This window comes from Triplophysa rosa, linkage group LG25, assembly GCF_024868665.1.
Source record: "Triplophysa rosa linkage group LG25, Trosa_1v2, whole genome shotgun sequence".
Lineage (NCBI taxonomy): Eukaryota > Metazoa > Chordata > Actinopteri > Cypriniformes > Nemacheilidae > Triplophysa > Triplophysa rosa.
The window spans coordinates 4159523-4180753 of record NC_079914.1 but is presented as its reverse complement, the minus strand read 5'-3'; the positions used below and the strand labels follow the sequence as shown (position 1 = coordinate 4180753).

At 42.1% G+C, this 21231-nt stretch overlaps 1 protein-coding gene and 1 long non-coding RNA gene across 3 annotated transcripts in view; both read right to left on the bottom strand.

Moving 5' to 3' along the window:
- LOC130548858 (metabotropic glutamate receptor 7) overlaps positions 1 to 21231 on the bottom strand; it is a 216209-nt gene that overhangs the window by 146387 nt on the left and 48591 nt on the right. For both annotated transcript variants that reach the window (XM_057325892.1, XM_057325891.1), the window contains exon 2: positions 14945 to 15161. In XM_057325892.1, coding sequence (XP_057181875.1) covers positions 14945 to 15161 — 217 coding nt within the window. The remainder of the gene's footprint in view (positions 1 to 14944; positions 15162 to 21231) is intronic.
- On the bottom strand, positions 10394 to 14938 carry LOC130548860 (uncharacterized). Its single transcript, XR_008962094.1, has 3 exons — positions 11014 to 14938; positions 10646 to 10865; positions 10394 to 10548 (listed from the first exon to the last, which is right to left on the bottom strand). It is a non-coding gene; the product is annotated as an uncharacterized LOC130548860 (long non-coding RNA).

Sequence of the window (21231 nt, the reverse complement as noted above, 5' to 3'; positions counted from 1 at the left end):
AGCAGATGTTAAATCGCAACTCATGATGCCAGAAGCAATAGCATCGACACTAACACGTACACTCATTGAATTAATGCGTCCACAGTCTCAATGTCAGCACTTCCACTATTGTCACCATTATGTTAGTTGCCAAATTAGCCACTGCACTTCCTAGATTGAATTTTGATACTGATTCAGCAAGACCTAATGAAACACAAAATGTTTTGTCTATTGCAGAACGACCAGTTGCTGTTCTGACCGTTACCCCAAAACCAATGAGACGGTATGAACCGTCACTTTGGAGCCATTAACAGACAAATCACTTTGAGAAAGTTACACATAGTGGTTTCGTACATCAGAGCATCTGTTGTGCAGTGGGTCTGTAAACCGGAATAGTGATGAAAACATTATCCGTGATGCTGCAGTTGATGGATCAAAGGTTTCGACCAGATTCCTTTGAGGCCGGACCGCTGCAAGTGATCATTTTCAGAGATGTAGCTTGGATATTATTCTCCAAAGCCTTCAAAGGAATTTTAAGAAATGGAGAAAGATGATAGAGACATTCAAATAGCCCAATTTCTATCTCCCGCTTCCCTGAGCTGATCTCAAATCTGTAGAAACGGGCAAACTGTAGGGTTTACAACTCAAAGCAGTTTTCTTAAAATACATAGACATACTCACAGTTGGCCTCGGTAACTTGGAAGCATTTTTTTACAGATATACCGAACCCCCTTATGCATTGCAGAAAGCTACTATGGACAAAGTAATGATGCAGCTTTCGGAATTTCCAACATCATACAAAGTTTAGTTTTGACTTCCATTGCACTTTTCTGGGAAATGCTGACACGCGGGTGCAATATGAAAGGGTGGGGCTTCATTATTGGGTATTCACTTTGTACAATTTCATAAGAATTTCCAGCCATGTAAAATAGGTGCGAATTCCCATGAGGTAAAGTTTTGTGCAGATGAGCTTCACTTACCTATTAGTCTTTTTTGTGAATAGCTTTAGGAACTTTGCGGAACAGATCAAAGAAACTCCAGTAAAAACTGTGTGAACTTATCGTTTAAAATTTGCCAATTAATACTATTCATAGTTCAAACTTTCACCACCGCAATCTCACAGAAGTCTGATTATACACAAGCCACAAGGAGCCGTTTGCCAAACAAACTCTCATATAATATGAATGGATCTGTCGTCTATCCTCGCCTGCCCTCTCGGGCTGTAGTGTGTTTGTTTGGAAGACCATCTGAATGCTCTGCTACTCAAAGGAGAATCGCAACACTGGCCGGATCTTTTGCAATTTTAATGAGGATCAGACAACATATGAAGTCATTTCACTGCAATATTAATGACAGGTCCTCCATTGAGATGTCCAGAGTTTTTTTGGGGGGATGATTTCTTCAGAATTCTTCAGAAAGTATTACAAAATACTTGGAGTTTAGAAGAAACGTTTTCATTAACTTATTCAGTGCGAGAATAAGTAAAAAATTAGGGCAACACTTTATTTTACAATGCCCTTGTTTGACGTTACATGTATTTACTATATTATTTACTATAAATTAAGCATAATTACATGTAACTAACCCTAAACCAAAGCCTATCCCTATAGTAAGTACATGTAGTTAATTTTTATTACTCAGTACTCAATACTTAAAAGTATAATTACACTGTAACACTGTAAAACACTGTAAAACTGTAAAATAAAGTGTAACCAAAATTTGTTAACAATTTAAGTTAAGAATATAGGCATGTTTATAATGACAAATATGTATAACATATAAATATTCCACTTTTCCTATGTAATATAATGGAATTTCAAGTGTAACAAGACATCAAAAAACATAGGATGGGCCTTGTTTTGGATATCAGGCCGATCATCCAGGATACTTCATCTGTGCTACTTAAATGTCTTACGTAATGAAATAACTAATGAAATATTTAACCTCAAATCAATATTTTGTGGTCGATTATTTATTTATGTGGTAAGTAGCAATGTAATAAGCAGGATAATGTACAGCAAGCCAGTCATTAGTGCAAAATAAATCCAGACAGGGTGATCAGGACCCCAAACGTTGGGCATATTTTACAAAGTATAGCTGTCCAACGATTAATCGTGATACATCCAGAATAAAAGTTTGTATTTATAATATTATATGTCTGTGCACTTTGCATATTAATTTTGTATTAATAAACACATAAATGTATATATTTAATATTATATTTGTTGTCTGTGGCATTCTACTACAATATTACTATCAAATAACATTGCCACTTCTGTTATTGTGGAGGGTCTGCGCATGTTTTAAATGGACAGAACAGGTAAACCTCTCGTTGTTGCTTAGCATAAGACATTTCCATGCATAGTTAGTCTTTAAAACAGCTGTGCATTTCTTTTATAAAGATCTGTACCGTCCTTGGAAATAAACATATGCTACTAATTCGATATATGAAACAATTAGAGCACTGCAACCCATAACTATGACCAACCATAAATAAATCATCCCAAGAGCATTCTTGACTTTCCAGAAATTCTCTCAGGTGCATCTTTCCCCTCAAGTGGGCAGAAGTTCAGTGACCACATTTAATTCAAGTCGTAAGTAACACATTAAAGTCTTCACAGTAGCATATACATGCACAAACATAGCTTCAAGTAATCTCGGCAAAGTTATTGAGCATCATACAGAGCTGTGTCCTCATCCATATGATAAAGCATTTCTGCTATTTCCAATGAAATAAGTGCTATGCTACTAATGTATGTGCGTCAAAGCAATAACTGCCACTCAAATACGTACGCAAATAAGGAACATTAATAACTTATTTTCTCCTCTGTTTCCGACTGGACTGGAAAACGGCATCACAAATAAACACTGAAAACGAACACGCCATGGCGGCCTCCAAAGCAAATTCCTGGCATGCAAGGCTTCAGCAATATTTGGATAGGAGTAGTTTTTTAACAATGTTAGTGTTTGACAAATATTATCATAAGACGTCTGTGAATTTGTGTACTGATCAGATGGGATTGGGATCTAGTTTCACTGAGATGTCGGTGTGAGACACAGAAACAAACAAGATGTGATGTCATTTACCGTCTGTAAAATCAAATTCATGGGAAAAAATGTGCCATTCGCTTTTTGTAGAAATTGTCCAAAAAAGAAATTCTATGATATGGTTAAAATATAATAAAAATAATAAATATAAATGTCTGAGGTTGAAAATGGGTCCCACAGACCTGAAAACAACACAAGGGTTCAAATTAGCCCCGCAAAAAATCTGAAGGGCACAGATAATAATTTGGCTTTAGTTAAGAGTATTTCATAGGTAGTTGACAAATTAAACCGCGTTCCATGGTGTGGCAACTAACAATAAAGATAAATATATCTTATGCTACATTATATTATAAATATTACTAATATAAAATAATATATCTTTAACAGTTGGGCAGTTCCAGCGTTATGGATGTGACATTTTGCGTTATGGATGTGACATAAAAACAGTCAAAGAATATACTGTATTTGTTACCAATATACTGAACCATTTATTTATATTTCACTAAACCCTTGTTAATAGAGTTTAAACATTATAAAAATATAAGTCTATGCACAAGGTTTCCATTTAAAAAAGGGAAAAAAACATGCGTTATGGATGTGACAAAAAAGGACAACGTATTCGGAAGGCGGCAAACTTTGTAGGATTTCTGTGAATTAAAATGTACAAACCTCAAGCAATAATACCCAACAAATAGAGAAGGGCTGACCCTTCACAGAACATAAAATTGTAACTTTATTTGAATTTTCTTGTGCCCATTTATGAGGAATATGTACCGTTATGGGCTGCGTTTCCCAAAAGCATCGTAAGGCTAAGTGCATCGTAAAACCAAACGTACAAATAATCTAAGACTTACATACTGTTTCCCAAAAGCTTCGTATCTTAAGTAGCACTTTAAAATCGTCGTAGATATACAGGTGCTCTGGAGTAATCGTAAAGTGTATCGTAAGAAGACAGATTCATGAGGTCACCTGCAGGAGAACCGGAGAATTGCGCCTAAACTTAAACCCTCCTATGTGTGACTTTTCATGTTTTTTTTGTTTAGTTTTTTGTTTTTGTTTAAACTTTTTAAAAAACAAAATTAATAAAAATATAGTACAATAAAAAATAAATGACTGAACATTCATTAATAAAGAATAAAAAATATATAGTATGGGCAAGTTATTGGTTTGCTGTCACACCAAAGGACACAATGCACAGTTTATTTGTCAACTACCCAAAAATAGAAAAACCATGCCTTTGAACCCAAGCTTTGAAGCCAGTGCTGCAACTTTTAACATTTCAAACGAATAATAAAACAAAAATATAATATACCGCATTCACAAACATTCCAAAAATCCCTGGGTTGTGAAAACGTCTCGGTTACGTTTGTAACCTCGGTTCCCTGATGGAGGGAACGAGACGTTGTGTCGAACCGACAGATGGGGTTCGTCCCTGAGAACCAATCGTTTCCGACTACTTAGAAAAGGCCAATGAAAATTGGAGAATGAAATTTGCATGCCGGACTCCGCCCCGGAAATCCGGGTATACAAGGGAGACGGCGTGCATCATTCATTCACCTTAGTTCTGAGGAGCCTGAGACCTCTCACGACTGCTGCAGAGGACAGCATGTGTTGTGGCAAGGAGGACACAACGTCTCATTCCCTCCATCAGGGAACCGAGGTTACAAATGTAACCGAGACGTTCCCTTTCTGCCGGTCTCTCGACGTTGTGTTGAACCGACAGATGGGGTTCCAATGGAAAACGCCATAACACTGTGCCCTGTCACAATCTCAACGAAGCGACAGTGACTGGCCTGGGCGAGTCAGCCGTGAGCGCTACCGCGAAATTGTAACCTACCAGTGGGTAGGTAGGGGGTCCCAGAGCTTTCTTAAAAGGTGGGAAGGCCCCTACCTTCGGCCTCACCGTAAGGTTAGTCTCGAGTCTCTCTTGTAGGAAGGACAGCACGGACCCGATCGCACAACTCCGTGGGTCTTCTCCTCGAGAATCACACCAGGTCGAGAAGAGGCGCCACTTGTAGGCGTACAGATGCCTAGTGGCAGGTGCCCTCGCCTGAGAAATGGTAGCTACCACCGCTGGGGGCAGACCACTCAGGATCTCCTCGTCCCGTCCAGAGGCCAGACATGGAGGTTCCAGAGGTCTGGCCTGGGATGCCATAACGTGCCCTTCCCCTGGGAAAGCAGGTCCTTCATCAGGGGAATCGGCCAGGGGGGAGCTGTCATCAAGAGCATTAGCTCCGAGAACCAAGTCCGGTTGGGCCAGTGTGGCGCAACGAGTAACACTTGATGCTCCTCTTCCCTGACCTTGCACAGGGTCTGTGCAATGAGGCTCACTGGGGGGAAGGCGTACTTCCGCTTGTCCGGCGGCCAGCTGTGCGCTAGGGCATCCATGCCGAGGGGTCCCTCGGTCAGAGAGTACCAAAGCGGGCAATGGGTGGTTTCGAGGGAGGCGAACAGGTCTACCTGGGCCTGCCCGAACTGCACCCAAATGAGCTGGACTGTGCGGGGGTGGAGTCGCCACTCTCCGCGAGGTGTAGACTGACGAGAGAGCGCATCGGCTGTCTGGTTCAGGTCGCCTGGGATATACGTGGCATGCAGGGAGCGGGTCACCTGCTGACTCCACCGGAGGAGGCGTCGGGCGAGTCGTGTTAACTGCAGTGAGCGAATGCCACCCTGATGATTGATATACGCTACTGCAGTAGTGCTGTCCAACCGGACCAGCATGTTTTTGCCCTGCACGAGAGGTAGTAGCCTCTTCAGTGCGAGTAGCACAGTCCACAACTCTAGGCAATTGATATGCCAGCGCAGGCGGGGGCCCGTCCAAAGCCCCGACACTGCGTGCCCATTGCACACTGCACCCTAACCCTGCAGGGAGGCGTCCGTTGTCACCACGACATACACGTCGTAACCTGCTCTAGGGGTACCCCTGCCCGAAGGAAGGTCATGGAAGACCAAGGGGTTAGGGTGCGTCGGCGGAAAGGCGTAATCACCATCCGCCTGCTGCCGGTGTGCCACGCTCTCCAGGGAACTCGACTCTGAAGCCAGTGTTGGAGCGGTCTCATGTGCATCAACCCAAGGGGTATCACCGCCGCCGAGGATGCCATGTGTCCCAGGAGCCTCTGAAAAAGTTTCAGGGGAACCGCTGACTGCGTGAAATGATCCATCAACACTGAATGGGCGCGTGCTGTGGACAGTCGCGCTGTCATGGCGACAGAGTTGAGTTCCATACCAAGATAGAGGATGCTCTGCACAGGGGAGAGCTTGCTCTTCTCTCGGTTGACCTGTAGCCCCAATCGATCTAGGTGCCTGGGCACCAGGTCCCTGTGTGCACACAACAGATCTCGCGAGTGTGCCAAGATAAGCCAGTCGTCGAGATAGTTGAGTACCCGCACACCCCTCTCCCTGAGGGGAGAGAGGGCGGCCTCCACGATCTTCGTAAAGACTCGTGGAGACAGAGACAGACCGAAGGGGAGGACTCTGTACTGATATGCCCGACCCTCGAAAGCGAACCGTAGGAACGGGCGATGACGAGGGAGAATCGAGACATGAAAGTAAGCGTCCTTTAGGTCGATTGCCATGAACCAATCCTGACATCTGACAGATGCCAGAATGCGCTTCTGCGTGAGCATCCTGAACGGCAGCTTGTGCCGGTGTCTGTTCAGGGTACACAGATCTAGGATGGGGCTCACCCCCCCCCCGCCTTTTTGGGGGACGATGAAGTAAGGGCTGCAAAACACCTTGGACATCTCGGCTAAGGGGACGGACTCGATCGCACCCTTCTGGCGAAGGGTGGAGACCTCGCCCTGTAGTACGGGAGCATCCCGGAGGATGCCCCGAAACTTGGGAGGGTTCCTGGCGAACTGGATCACGTAGCCGAGACGGATCGTTCTCCTCAGCCACTGTGACGGTGTGGGAAGTTTGAGCCAAGCTCCCAGGGACCGCGACAGGGGGACTAAGGGTACGATCTGCTTCATCGACCCCCCGGGGGGTGGTTCGATGGCTGGCAGTGCGGGTCTCTCGCCGGGGGGCCCCCGGGAAGAAGACTGGCTCTGCTGGTTTGCCTGCCTGGCGATGCAGCTCCACGCACCGTCGATCTGAGAGTGGTGAGGGCTGCAAAGTACCTTTGATGTTGCGCCTCGCCAAGACGCAACGTCGAGTGGCCGAACACCGTCTGACAGAGGGTGAGAGCGGCTGTGAAAAACACCCAGGGAGATAGGAAACTCTTTTTGTGAAAAAGTGGGCGCTAGGCCCCCGTAGGGTCGACCGTCCAGCGATGGTATGGCTGGGATCGGGCCCGATGGTGTTAACCTCCCTGGGGTCTTCCCATCAGGGTCGCTTCTTCCTCAAAGGTTGCTGACGGGGTGGTGGTCTCGCCTTCAACGTCCTTTTCCGGGGTGCCGCCTGGGTAGGGAGCACTGGAACCGGAGCTAGCTTCAAAGAGGGCCGGGGCTGCTGGGGAGCAGAGGCCGCACGGGATCTCGAAGGCCTGTGGGCGGCCGAGTCCCGGCGGGGTAGGATGTGGCTAATCGCCTCCGTTTGCTTCTTCACTGTCGAGAACTGCTGAGCGAAGTCCTCGACAGTGTCACCAAACAGCCCACCCTGCACAATGGGCGCGTCGAGAAAGCGGACTTTCTCAGCGTCGCTCATCTGCACAAGGTTAAGCCAGAGGTGCCTCTCCTGGACCACCATGGTGGACATCACCCGACCCAGGGCCCGCGCGGTCACCTTGGTCGCCCTTAGAGCGAGGTCGGTGGCGGTGCGGAGTTCCTGCATTAACCCCGGGTCAGTCTTACCCTCGTGGATCTCTTTCAACGCCTTGGCTTAATGGACCTGCAGGATGGCCATGGCGTGGCGAGAGGAGGCAGCTTGGCCCGCAGCAGCGTAGGCCTTCAACACCAGCGATGCCGAAGTCCTACATGCCTTGGACGGGAGTTTCGGTCGACCTCTCCAGGTGGACGCCACCTGCGGGCACAGGTTCACCGCGACTGCACGTTCCACCTGGGGCACGTCGACGTAACCCTTAGCTGCCCCACCATCGAGGGAAGAGAGAGCGACGGAACTGGTTTGACATGTACGTGCCGAAAAAGGGGCCTTCCACGTCTTCGTCAGTTCCTCATGCACTTCCGGGAAGAACGGAACCGGGGTTGGGGTCGCGCTCAGAGCCCAAAAACCATGTATCCAACCGTGAGCGCTAGGGGAGAGGCACCGGAGTGCACTCTAACCCACGGCGGCCCGGGAAAGCATGGCCGACATCTCGACATCCGCCTCCTCCTGAGCTCGCCCCCCCTTGGGGGTGAGCTGCAAAGAGTCGTCGGGATCGGATGCCAGCAATTCGCTCTCCGATGCTGCGATAGACATCTCATCTTCATCACGCATCGTGTCCGAATACGTGAAGGAGGATGCCGACGGTGTGGTACCGCCTGCTAGGGAACGGTGAGGCGAGCGAGACAGGGTGCCAGCGGTCCGCGAGCACTTGGCTGACGGATTAGCGCTCGCAGAGATCCTCATATCACCCTCGCCGCTCGCCTTGGCGGACGGAATGGCCTTAGCCATCCTTGTCACAGCCCGGGAAGCCTGCGAGGTGGTGGCTGGTTCTCGGGAGAAGACAGCCACCCGTGACCGCAACGTCTCTATGACCATCTGACGCAGTGCGGGCAAGATGAGTCCACGAAGGCTGCCTCAGCGTGTTGGAACCCCCAAACACCTGAGACAGACAACGTGCTTGTCCCCTTCCTCGATGAGGACACCGCACCCACGAGAACAGGGGGACAGAGAAATTTGCTCTTTTAGAATGCAGACGGTGAGTCACCGTCTGCAGGCTCGAACACCTCTGGAACCACCGAGACGCCCAGGGGAAGTCGCTGCAGGAAGGGACAGTCCGCTGCACCACGTCGTAGAACCGGCAATCTGAAGTTGCTAAGTAGCAGGAGAAGATCTTCATAACCGAAGGCTCCGAAGAACAAAAGATGAATGAATGATGCACGCCATCTCCCTTTTACACCCGGATTTCCGGGGCGGAGTCCAGCATGCAAATTTCATTTGCCAATTTTCATTGGCCTTTTCTAAGTAGTCGGAAACGATTGGTTCTCAGGGACGAACCCCATCTGTCGGTTCGACACAACGTCGAGAGGCCGACAGAAAGGGAACTGTAATTTGCGTTGTGAGTAGGGATGTCCCGATCAAGTTTTTTTGCCCTCGAGTCCGAGTCATTTGATTTTGAGTATCTACCGATACCGAGTCCCGATCCGATACTTCTATAATACAAAGTACATAAAAAAAGAATAAAGAAGAGCGAAGAAACAGATCAAGGATGTTCCTTATTTTTTATTTAATTCACCTTATTTTAACATTCAACAACTCTGTTAACAAACAGAGCACTTCTGTGAGGTAGCTTGAAGAATCAAGTAATAAATAACATAAATTCTTCACCTTTGGACTTTAGTGCAACAGTAAATATAAAAAAGTCTAATATAAAAACAAATAGCACCTCAACTTAAAATACCCGGCAGGCATGTAAACAAATAAAAAAATAAAAGTGCCACAGTGTTTGCAAAGCCTATAATGTGCTTTTAGGAACTGCACTCCTAACTCTTACTGTCATCACAGTAGTAAGTTTCACAGAAGGAAATGTATGTTTTTCTTAATGAAAACTAACATCTCTACCTTGTCAGGTTTGAGCCTGTTTCTGTTCTCATCAAGCACGTTTGCAACAGCACTAAAAAGTCTCTCACTGTCCACAGAGCTGCAGGGGCCACTGAGATACTGGGTTGCAACAGCAGCCATAGAGAGAAACTGATTAGCATGTTCTTTCCAGTGAAGAAAGTGGGTCGCTTTTCTTAGGGGTGTTTTTTTCTGAGCGGTAGGTCTGCACTTGAGTTTCTGCTGATGTGGTACTCATGGACCGTCCCTGTGACTGCCTCTCTTGCAAGATTTCCTCAAAGGCCATGTCCAGGCTGCTAAATGCTTCATGATGTGGTGCCTTGCTCACTGGCTCTGCTGCAGCCTCATTTTCCTCTGGCACTGCACTGACAGCCCTCCTCCCCTCTGTCTTTGCCACCTCCTGGATAAGGTGGTCCTTTGCAAGCAACAGGTTGGCTGACTTTGTGAAAAAGCTAGAAACAGATAAAAGTAACACACAATTCAAAACAATAAGACAAGAGACACCACATAGCACAGCTCTTCAGTTAGACAACTGCCTACACATGTACTCAATTAATAAACAATAAAAAAATCTAACCTTAGAACTAAATTACCCAAAACTAATAAACTAGTAAAAAATAAATTGGCTTAATAGTGGTGTCTGGTGATGACTTGACTTTATATAAACATGATGTACAAAAGGTGCATTTTAATTGTACTATACTTGCCCATCTTTGTATCTGGGATCTAGAAGAGTGGCGATGTAGAAGAGTGGCTCAGTTTCAACATCAGCAAAGCGCTTCTCCACTGCCTCCAGCAGAGTCCTCTTCATTGTTTTTATTCCCTGGTCATCATCTTCCTCCCGAGACAGAACACGTCAGAGGACTAATGAGTGAATGAATGAATGCATGGGATTATAGTTTGTTTCAAACAACATCAATAAATGTTACAGTATAAAGTAATAAATAAAAATACAAATGACCTGTTATGGCAGGGATCACATCAGCTGCAGTTGCAGTGTCCCTGCTCACATCCCTGGTCAGCTCTTCAAAGGGGGATAGCACATCAGCAGTCTTATTCATCAGCTCCCACTGGTGAGCTGTCAGTGTTGCTGGTAGAGTGCGCTCAGCTGCAAAGACACTAAGAGCACGTTTTTGTTGCAGTAGGCTCTGCAGCATGTAGAGGCTGCTGTTCCATCGTGTCTGCACATAAGAGAACATGATTCACTTTATTTTTGTGAAAATTAGGTGCAGAGCACGTAATGTATTAGTGGTGGCTTACTAAATCAAGTGTATGGGAAATAATAATAAAATAGAAATACACTAAAGAATGTTACGAGAGGAATCTCACCTGTACATCTTGCTGTAGGCGCTTGATAACCATATTTAGGTCCATCTGTATGTCTTCTAGTCGAGAGTAGGCCAACGGCGCTTGATATCGCCGTTGGGCAAAATTACGTGGACCCGTTGCTTGTCAATTCCCCAGTTGTTTAGCATCTTTTCCATCGATTGCTGGATGCACTCTGCGGTGTGCGATCCGAGAAATTCCTGGACATGTAGGGTCGCACGGCGTAAAACAAAACTTGAGTCAATCCATTGTGCGGTAAGGCTTAGTAGAGACATGGGAGCTACAGACGAACTCCAGATGTCTGTGGTGAACGCAACATGGGGTACATCTGATAACAGGACAAGTAGTTTGTCAGAAATCTTCTTATAAAGGGCTGGCAGAGCTTTCTCAGTGAAATAGTGGCGAGACGGCATTTCAAATCGAGGTTCTACGTGCTCCATAAGCATAAGAAATCCAGGGTTCTCTACAAAGGCAAATGGCAGGTCACTTATTGCGATCATTTGTGCTATCTTGGCTGTGATGTCCTGCACCTTCGCGCTGTCACGGGGCATTTTTTCTCTCCTCTTCAAACTCTCCTGCAGCGTGAGCTGACTCGTCTTAGGCTGGGTTGCCTGGGTAAACTCGCTGTATTGTGTCGGGTGTTTGTTTTTGAGGTGCCGTATCAGATTAGTTGTGTTAAATGTAGCCTTTTCCTTTCCACCTCTTGCAATCCCAAGTTTACATATCTCACAGTTTGCTATGGCAATGTTGTTGTCATCAACTTTATAATACCTCCAGACAGCAGACATAATCACGCTTTCCGCTTCAAGCTACTTCCGTGATCTACTTTGCCGGCATTTAACCAATAGCGTCTCTGAAACAAAGTGATGTCATGCCGTACGCGTTGCTGTTTCTGTGTGGAGTCAAGAGGTCTAACTCTGTGCCACCGCATAACTATAGATGTGTTAAAAAATAATGAGAATATATATACATATATATCCGAGTCCTGATCGGGAGGTAACGTCCGATTCCGATCGAGTCTGAAACCACGTGATCGGGCCCGATTTCCGATCACGTGATCGGATCTGGACATCCCTAGTTGTGAGTTTACCAAGATTGTGTGAGGCAGAGCAAAGGTGTGTTTGATTCACACAGGATTAAAGTCATAGAGTATGTCTGCAAAATACACGTTTACTTAACCTCTTCAGGGAAAACTAGTCCCATCTGAATAGGTCTTAAGATGACAAATACCTAAGGAAAAGAGGTAGATAGAGATAATATGACAGGGTAGACACGTAGGTGTGCTAAAATGAATCTCGCATAAGGAAAGTGATGGAAAAGCAACAGCGTAATAAATCTGGATTAATGGCTGCAGTCAAAATGTCGGAATTCGCACTGTGTAGTGTCTATGAAACGTTTGGAGACATACTTGGGTTCAACATGTACGTGTCATGGACAGGAGGTAATGTTTACAAAAAATGCTTGCAAATGCTTGCAAAAATAGCACACAGACAACCCGATACAAAAAGGTGAGGTTAAAATATGTTTTACAACACGTGAAAAGACTTGCGATGAAGTGAGAAATGCTGCTAATGTAGGCTCTCTACAGCACTGACAGTCTGTGGAGTTATATTCCACCTCCACACTAAATTGGACAGTGGCTCCAATTAACACAATGTGCTGAGCTTCCAAAAGTCTCTAAAGTTGTGTGAATCTGGGAAGAATCAGCTGTTACAGCATCAAGAGAGATATCCACAGCTTTCTATTCGACAGTTTGAGCTGTCGAGAGCTTCTCCATACAGCGCGCACCACAGAGCACAGGAGAGATTGCGTGTGGACAGTGAAAAAGTGCAATAATTGACAGGATGATGGCGACAAGAGCGCAAAAGAACGTTTGTTAATAAAAATAAAAAAATTCTTCGTTCAATGTAAGTGAGTTTGTCTTTGTTTTACTTTAAATGATGTTGTGTTTTCAAAATATGAACCACAAACTAGAAATGTTTTATAGTAAGGGGAAAATCCATTATTTGTGTTAAAATGTATGTTATCCGTCTTATTTATGTTTCGATAAAATATTAATTATAAAGTTTCAGTAAATGTACATTTTATTGTTGTGTTTATATTAAATATTTATGAACTACAAACTAAGCATTCGTTTTAAAGTAGGCCTTAGTGGGAAAATGTGTTATACAACGCGAGTATGTCATGTGATAAGTCTTATTCTGATATTAATAAATACTTTTTGTTGAAGGAAAGGGAATAATCTAAATGTCTAACATTGAATATCAAAATAAGTTTATTATTCAATGGGAACATTTCCTCAACTCTCTAATGGGCTACAACTTGATTGTTACTTATATTTGGGATATTTAAAGAAGTTTTATTGTTTAAAACTGGACAAGCTTTTTTGTTAAAGTATTAAATGTCAAAATTGTTGGTTATTTAAGTGAAATTTACTTTTCAAAGAATACAATTGTTGTATAAGCAAAAGATCAAATAAAAAAATTGTTAAGTCCGTTATCCGACAAAAAAAGCCACGGCCAGAAACCTGGGAATGGTGATTGACGATTAGCTTAACTTCACAGATCATGTTGCCAGCACCACCAGGTACTGTAGATTCATCCTCTACAATATTAGGAAAATCAGACCTTTCCTATCCGAGCATGCTACGCAAGTCCTAGTCCAGGCTCTTGTTCTGTCAAGACTGGACTACTGCAATGCGCTACTGGCTGGACTTCCAGCTTGCACAACCAAACCTCTACAGATGATCCAGAATGCGGCGGCAAGAGTGGTCTTCAATGAACCAAAGAGAGCGCACATCACTCCTCTCTTCATTAAGTTACATTGGCTCCCTATAGTCGCTCGAATCAAATTCAAGACTCTGCTCCTGGCCTGTATACTGTGGTAGGCTATATGCACCTATGCTTTTTGTTGTCCTCATGTTGTTCCAATTGCTTCCATTGTTTCCCTCATCTGTAAGTCGCTTTGGATAAAAGCATCTGCTAAATGACTAAATGTAAATGTAAAGGTTTCTGTAAAACAATGGTTACTACACTTGTACCACAAAAACATGGTTAATTTTTGTGAGGAAAATCATATTAACACATACACTCTTAACAATAAATGTGCTTAAAAGGTTCTTCACAGTGATGCCATAGAAGAACCATTTTTGGTTCAACAAAGAACCATTCAGTCCAAGGTTCTTTAAAGAACCATCTCTTTCTTACCTTTTTATAACCTAAAGAACCTTTTTTCAGCACAAAGAACCTTTTGTGAAACAGAAAGGTTCCTCAGATGTTTAAGGTTCTTTATGAAACCAAAAGGTTATTTTGAAGCACCTTTTTTTTAAGAGTGTACAAATGTGATTATTCAAATTCATCGGAACCTAGTAAAACACTTACAAACTGCCATTTTCTATACTGATCATGTTTATCTGACACAAATTAAACATTATCAACTTATTTAACACAGGTCACATTAAGCAACCCCGACTACCCGTCATGTCGTGTGGCACCTTACAATCTATTTTGTGCCCTAAAAGATACAAGACAAGTTCCAGTAATTGACTTTTCTTCCTAATGAGGAAGACGGTTTGAATTAATCTCCATTCCTCGGGGGCGCATTCGCACTTTGTTTTGCGAGACATTTGAGTGAACGTGTTTTTGTGTCGGAATCATCAACACTTTCAACATTGACAGCCATTCAAACTGTTTAGACATTTATTTTTTGATAAGTAGGTTTCGTTGTGGGATCTTGTTGGGGTAAACACTGCAAATTTCTCATTGAAAGTTTGCAGCTGTCTCTACCGATCAACGTTGCTTTGCGAAGATGAATGAAATGTAATCCAAACACTTGTCAGCAACCAGGACTGTTTTTTAAAAAATATAATGACAGGCATTTTCGAGATCGATATCTTCAAAGACTCGTCGTTCATTGTTTAGACCGTTTGACTCACCTGCTTCTCTTGAAATCTGCATGAAGGCCTCAACTCCTTTCTCGCCATAAGACCCCTCGGAAGCCACTGTAGATACATAGTTCCATCCCATCGCTTTCACTATGTCCACCATGGCCTGTGCCTGGAAGGAGTCGGGCGGCACAACGCGCGAGAAAAAATCGTACCGGCGGTCATCACTCAGTTCCGGGGCGGTGGAAGCGTAGCTGATCTGTGGAATCTGAAACCAGATGAAAAGAAGGTGGTTAGATATACTGCTTCTGCGGTTGGGAAACTGAGTCAGTCCAATCTGTATTTCTGTCAACGCTTATAATGAAAAATGATATAGAGCGTTCCCCACTGTGATTCTGCGATTGAATGTCAATTACTCAGTTGTGTCTGCCAACTATGTTTGACTTGGTCATGATGTGAATGCTGAAATGCTTTGGGTTGAAGACAAGGATAGGATAATATCGAAGAATGTTCATACTGATAATGAACCCTACTGGGACTGAGGTATATGTTGAATATTGAGGTTTGCATCATCATTCAAAATAGTATCTTTACATACTTTAAAATAAAATAAAAAGGTTAATAGAATTTACTAAAACTAAAACTATTAAAACATATGTTTATTGAAATCAAATAAAATATTGGCCTAAACATAAAAAAAACTAAACAAAAGTTTATAATATAAATAAATAAATAAATAAAAATAAAATAAATTCAACTTATATATAAAAAATAAGCAAATAAATAATAAAACGTCAAAATCACAAATAAAAAAACACCTAAAATTAACATAAAAACAAAAGTTATATTCAGAATATCTAAAGAACTAAAATAAAATTGAAAATTAAACTGAAAACAAAAACAAACAACATGTACTATATTGTTGCAGTTTGTATTGTTATATTGGTGCTTGTATGTATATATATTTTTGTTAATTTAGAGAAAAACATTATAGAAACAATTATTTTAAAAATCATTATTTTATTTTAACTTATTGAACATTTTAAATCTACCTGGTGACATCAGTTGCTTGGTCGCAATGATTCTTCTGTACTTTGGGGGGAAATGACTTTCAGGGAAAATATATGAATAATTATCTTTATATTAAATGTCAAAATGCTGAAAAAATGTAGATATCATGTATTTGCATATGACACTGAACTACAATCTCGACCTGCGAATAAACAAAACCAAATAACTAAATTGTCTGCCACAGTTTGAGACGTGATCAAAATCGGCATTCGGCAGATAATAGAAAAAACACCAAAACAGAATTTCATGTCACCCACCAGCTGCGTGAGCAAACCACAGCAATACATATATCATCTTGGACAAGCTGCATAATAACCTCATTGTTTTTTGAGTTATGTAATGAAACAGCGAGCGCTGCATTTAAGTAGTTCACCTCAAAAGAGGCCGTGCTGAGAATGTACAAACAGCGCTCTGATATCATGTTTTTCTGTTCTCGTGAACTGCCTGGCACAAAGCATGTTATTAGATTGTGGAAATGTCTTTGGCTGAGACAAGCATCAACGATAGCCAGTAAATTTTGGACTGTGCTGTAATGTTCAGTAACTTGCCCTTAGTCAAATGTCTGCGTGCCTTAACACAGTTTCTGTACAACAGCTGCCATGTTATATTTTATCAGTTAGAATAATTATACATGCCTGAGAATTGCTCAGCATTTAAAGTATAAGCATGCCATGCCACGTGTCCAAGCTGCTTCTAACACTTTTCAGTGTTTATTAAGTTACGTAACTCTCCGTACTGACCCTGAAATAGCTATTTAAGAAAAGAAAGACCTTATTAATGGTCAACTATGTAAGTCAGTACAATGAGTACTATAAAAATCACACTATTAAATAAACACTAGACATATATTGAGAGAACTTGGATTATTGGAAGGAAAACAAATAGAAGAAAGAGATAGTTCAACCTAACATGAACATTCTCTCATCATTTGGAAAGATATTTTGAAGAATGTTGGTAACCAAACAACATTGGCCACAATAACTGCAATTTCACAAAACCAGGCATTTCTTAGAATATCCTCTTTTGAGTCATATGCGGTTTTGAACGACGTGAGGGTGAAAAAACAAGAATTCTTATATGTATTTGAGTAAACTATCCCTATTAAGTCATGTGATCAGCTGGTTCCTAAACTACAACCTTAAGGTCATCACACCGTTAGAAACATATCAGATCCACACGAAACTTCAAAATGAGTTTGCCTGAACTTGCGCTTTGGGTTTTCTTTGCAATTATCTTCATGCTTTTTCACAGTTTGACACAGGTCTGGGATTACTTGATCTTTGACCAAGTCAGGTCAGATATATTCTTCTTCAAAAGTTAATTCCCTCCTCTGGAGGGGCCTCCCCCACGTCGACCGGCAAAGTTTAGCCAGACGCTGTTTTTTCAATTAGCCTTCTGATCTCCCTTGATTTAACGGTGAGCTAAGCTCTTCCATTAAATCTGTGTAGAAAGATATATAAGGGAAAGAAATCTGGGGGTGGATGTGAGAATGGAGAAAAACATCAGCATATATAACAGAAGGTACAGTGAGCAAACAACGGTAAAGATTGTGTTGCAATGAAATCTGCACCCCTTAATTACAGCTGGGTATTGAACAGCGCTTTTGTCCAGAAACTCTTTCGCAAGCTGTCAGTTTATACGTTAATTCTCTTGCTGGCACCCATTTATGTTGGCTCTAGCATCGCAGATGCAATTTATGGAAATCTCAGACACCTAATTTTTGGAAGGAAGAGGTGTCAAAAAGACTATTTGGCAATTTAACTGATTACTTTGATGTGCAATGACTTAAAACTGGCTTCTATTTTATTTGTGGTCACTTTTTTCATGTAAATTTAACAGTACAGTGGAAAGAGTGGACATTAAATTATAGGAAAGAGTTTGGGGCGAGTCAGGAAATGCTACGGGGTCTTCAAGACCACCATAGCCAATTATTTTCAATAACACTGCCTAAGTGTTAAAAAAAATCATGTTTAACTCCAGGCTAGGTTACCTTCATATTGTAATTACAGGGATCAGTTTACCAAAACAATTTTTTTAAGTATTCTACAAATTATTTTTTACATTTGCTGCCATTTTTGGTCATTATATATGGCAGTAAATATAAAAGATTTAAACAGGATTAAGAGTGATACATCAGAGAATATAAAACATTTGAAGCTCAGCACAGACAAAGTTTGCAAAATTAAAGAAAAAGACGAACACACGGGGACAGCGAAACAACAACTTCCAGTTAAAAATATTAGTAGCACTTGAACTACTTTTGTTTCACGGAAGAATGTAATTTGAAGTATCTGTTGTGGCTGAACTACATAGCACTCCGGAGTATCCGGAGGAACAAAAACATCAAGGCAAGTCTGAATTCACCTATTATATCCCACAGTCCTGTGTGTGGTTCAGTGGTTGGTTAAATTAATGAAAGTTCAATTTGATGGAGCAATTGAAAGAAGTCAATGAGTTCACAAATGTCAAGGAAGCTGTATTCATGCTTTTTGTGCTGTTATCACTGAGCCATCCCTATGAAAGACTAGATTAGTGGTGCCCAATAACATTTTACACTAAAATAGTTTCAAAAGACTGTTCAAGTAAAAACTAAGCAGAGTAAAACACCTGCGAATGTGTTTTGCGCTATTTAGGGACCATTTTTATGTTATTGATCCTTGAAGAAAAGCTAAATTATGATTACATGCAAATAAGTACTTTGTATTTTTAACAGCAAGATGAATTTGTAATGAAATATTTTTCATGCAATACAAGTATTCACAATAAATGTATAAATTTATCAGAACAATGCTCACGTACAATATTAAAGTACAGTCACACAAGTAATTTAAATCTTAGTGATTGTATGTCTAGAAATAACTGCTAATTGAGTAGTTAAACGCTATTCAAAATAAAATATTGTTAGCTAATATTTTAGAGATGCACCGATATATCGGCCAATAATCAGTATCGGTCAATTAAAGCAGGACAGGCGATTTTTATCCTTACCAAGTAATCATTAACGGCTCATAGAGTCACAAAGTTACTAATATTTAGTGGTTAAAAAATCTGGAGAATAAAATATTATTCATTTCATTATAGTTATTTAGCACACAATAATAACTCCTCTCAACATTCCTTTCTCGCTTCAATACACCCAACAAAACCAACTTCTTAATCATTTTTTCTTTAACGGTATTACCACTATCTACATCTTTCAACATTTTGCTGCGATTCCACTCAGAGTTACCTCGCAGGCTAATAAAGTTGCATAGTTGAAATACTATACGACAGCATAACACGTTTTTTTAAAGCATTTCGGCACCTTCTGAAGCAAATGCAGGTTGCATCTTTCATTTAAGTCCTGAAGCAAGAACTCGTCATTCAAAACACTCAAAAATGGCCTCCCTTATAGATTGGTTTCGGGTAGGAGCCTGCAGCAAGCTTTGCCTGTTCGTTCCTTAAGGATTCATAAGGAACAGATCTCACAGACACAACAGAGGGCATAACAAAGATCGTCTTAAGGTAGGCCTCGAGCTGTAACTAATGCAAAAATCCCCCCTCTTCCCTCAATCTTTCCTTCATAGACCCGTCTTAAGCACTTTCTCATAGACACACAAATATAATCAAGGCACTGGATCATAGCCTTAGCCCTTGTAAACTGCCAGCTGTGTATTTATGTGTCTGTGCAGATGACAGTAAAGGCCATGATGAACATTGTTTGGCCTCTGAACGATGCCCCATTATCGGACTCCATTATCTTGTCTATCAGAGTGACTGATCTGAGTGTGGCGGCTAATGTGTCCCTAGAATTCAGGAGCCAGTCTTGTGTCAAGTCAGGGGCTGCAAGAATAAGGTGTCCCATCCAGGGATCCGTCAGGTGAAGGCATCCTTTATTCAGCCACACAAACAAAGCTCAGAAAGCCTCTCGCCATATTGTGGCCTTCTCATTTTGAGGTGATTACTAGTGTCACTGTAAAAATTGGCGTTCAAGATTGGATTGTCAGTGTGACCCTCAGATAACTCTGTGACTAAGAGAGAAACTTTGAGCCATGGTTAACCAATGTGATTTGCTTGAATGATCCCACACAAAAATAGTCAAACAATTCTCTTTGAGGGGGCATTTACAAAGCAGTTTTTAACTGATAACTTTTGGTGGGTTTTGGCCATTCGTTTAAACGACAACTGCATTTTGAAGGACTTGAAAATGGATTTTAGATGACCCTAACCCAAAATTCTAGCTCTAGGGTCTAGGGTCACATGTAGTATTAAACCAACATCATTGTCCATCCACAAAAATTTGAACTTGATTGTTTATATCCACCGCTTGCGTGCATGAAAGCGCATATTATTTCTACACAAAGTGACATTGCAAACTACAAAGACTGGCATGCATAATAAAGCATTTTGAGTTGTTTTTGCGAATCCATATGAACGGGGATCATTTAGACAACATTGTTGTTTACATGCAAATCTTGAAATGCAAAGCACCTACGTGTTTGGTCCTGATGCTACCGTATATTCTGTTTACTAAATCTATGCCAAAGTGGACATATATTTTCGAAACGTTGTGTTTTCTTAGACACTTAGATTGTGTTATCTACGCTTAATAGATTAATACCATCAAGCACCTTCCACTTTGTGCTTATCTCCCAGTGTGATATTTCGCTGCTACCATTAAACCCATCAATAAAGGTGCCGTGAAAACTGTATTTGAAAAACCTCAGTGAGAGGAGCTTCTTCAAATAAACGTCTGGATCAAGCCACCACAAAGCAGACAGCATATGTTTTCTAGCTAAAACTTTCATTTATCTATTCATGTTATCATTTTTAATGCTTCTCGTGAGCTTGCAAACACCTTCCAGGGCTGTCACACATCAAACCACACTTCCTCATAAATCAACGTTCGGCATGCACAACAACCTGAAGGGTTATTCTCCCCTACCGATGGTTAATGCGGTCACGACCCTGAAATCCTCTGCCTGGGCCAAAGACAGATGAACAGCAGTATAATAGATCCGCCTTATGACCGCTCGGGTCATTTTTTGCATCATGCTGAAAGGTCAGGTGTGTTGACAGCGCCAATAAAAAGAAACAGACGACGTATTTGACAATGGGCTTACGCAGCATTGATCGTAGGTGGAGTGCGTCTAACTGAGCAAAATGGAGAATCTGTGCAGACCAGGGCTGGCACATTAGGACATATGACATGCTGGATGACATTTCCAGTGGCATTTTCTCTACTTCCATTTCCACCCAACATGAGTAGATCTTTACACTGCTATTAA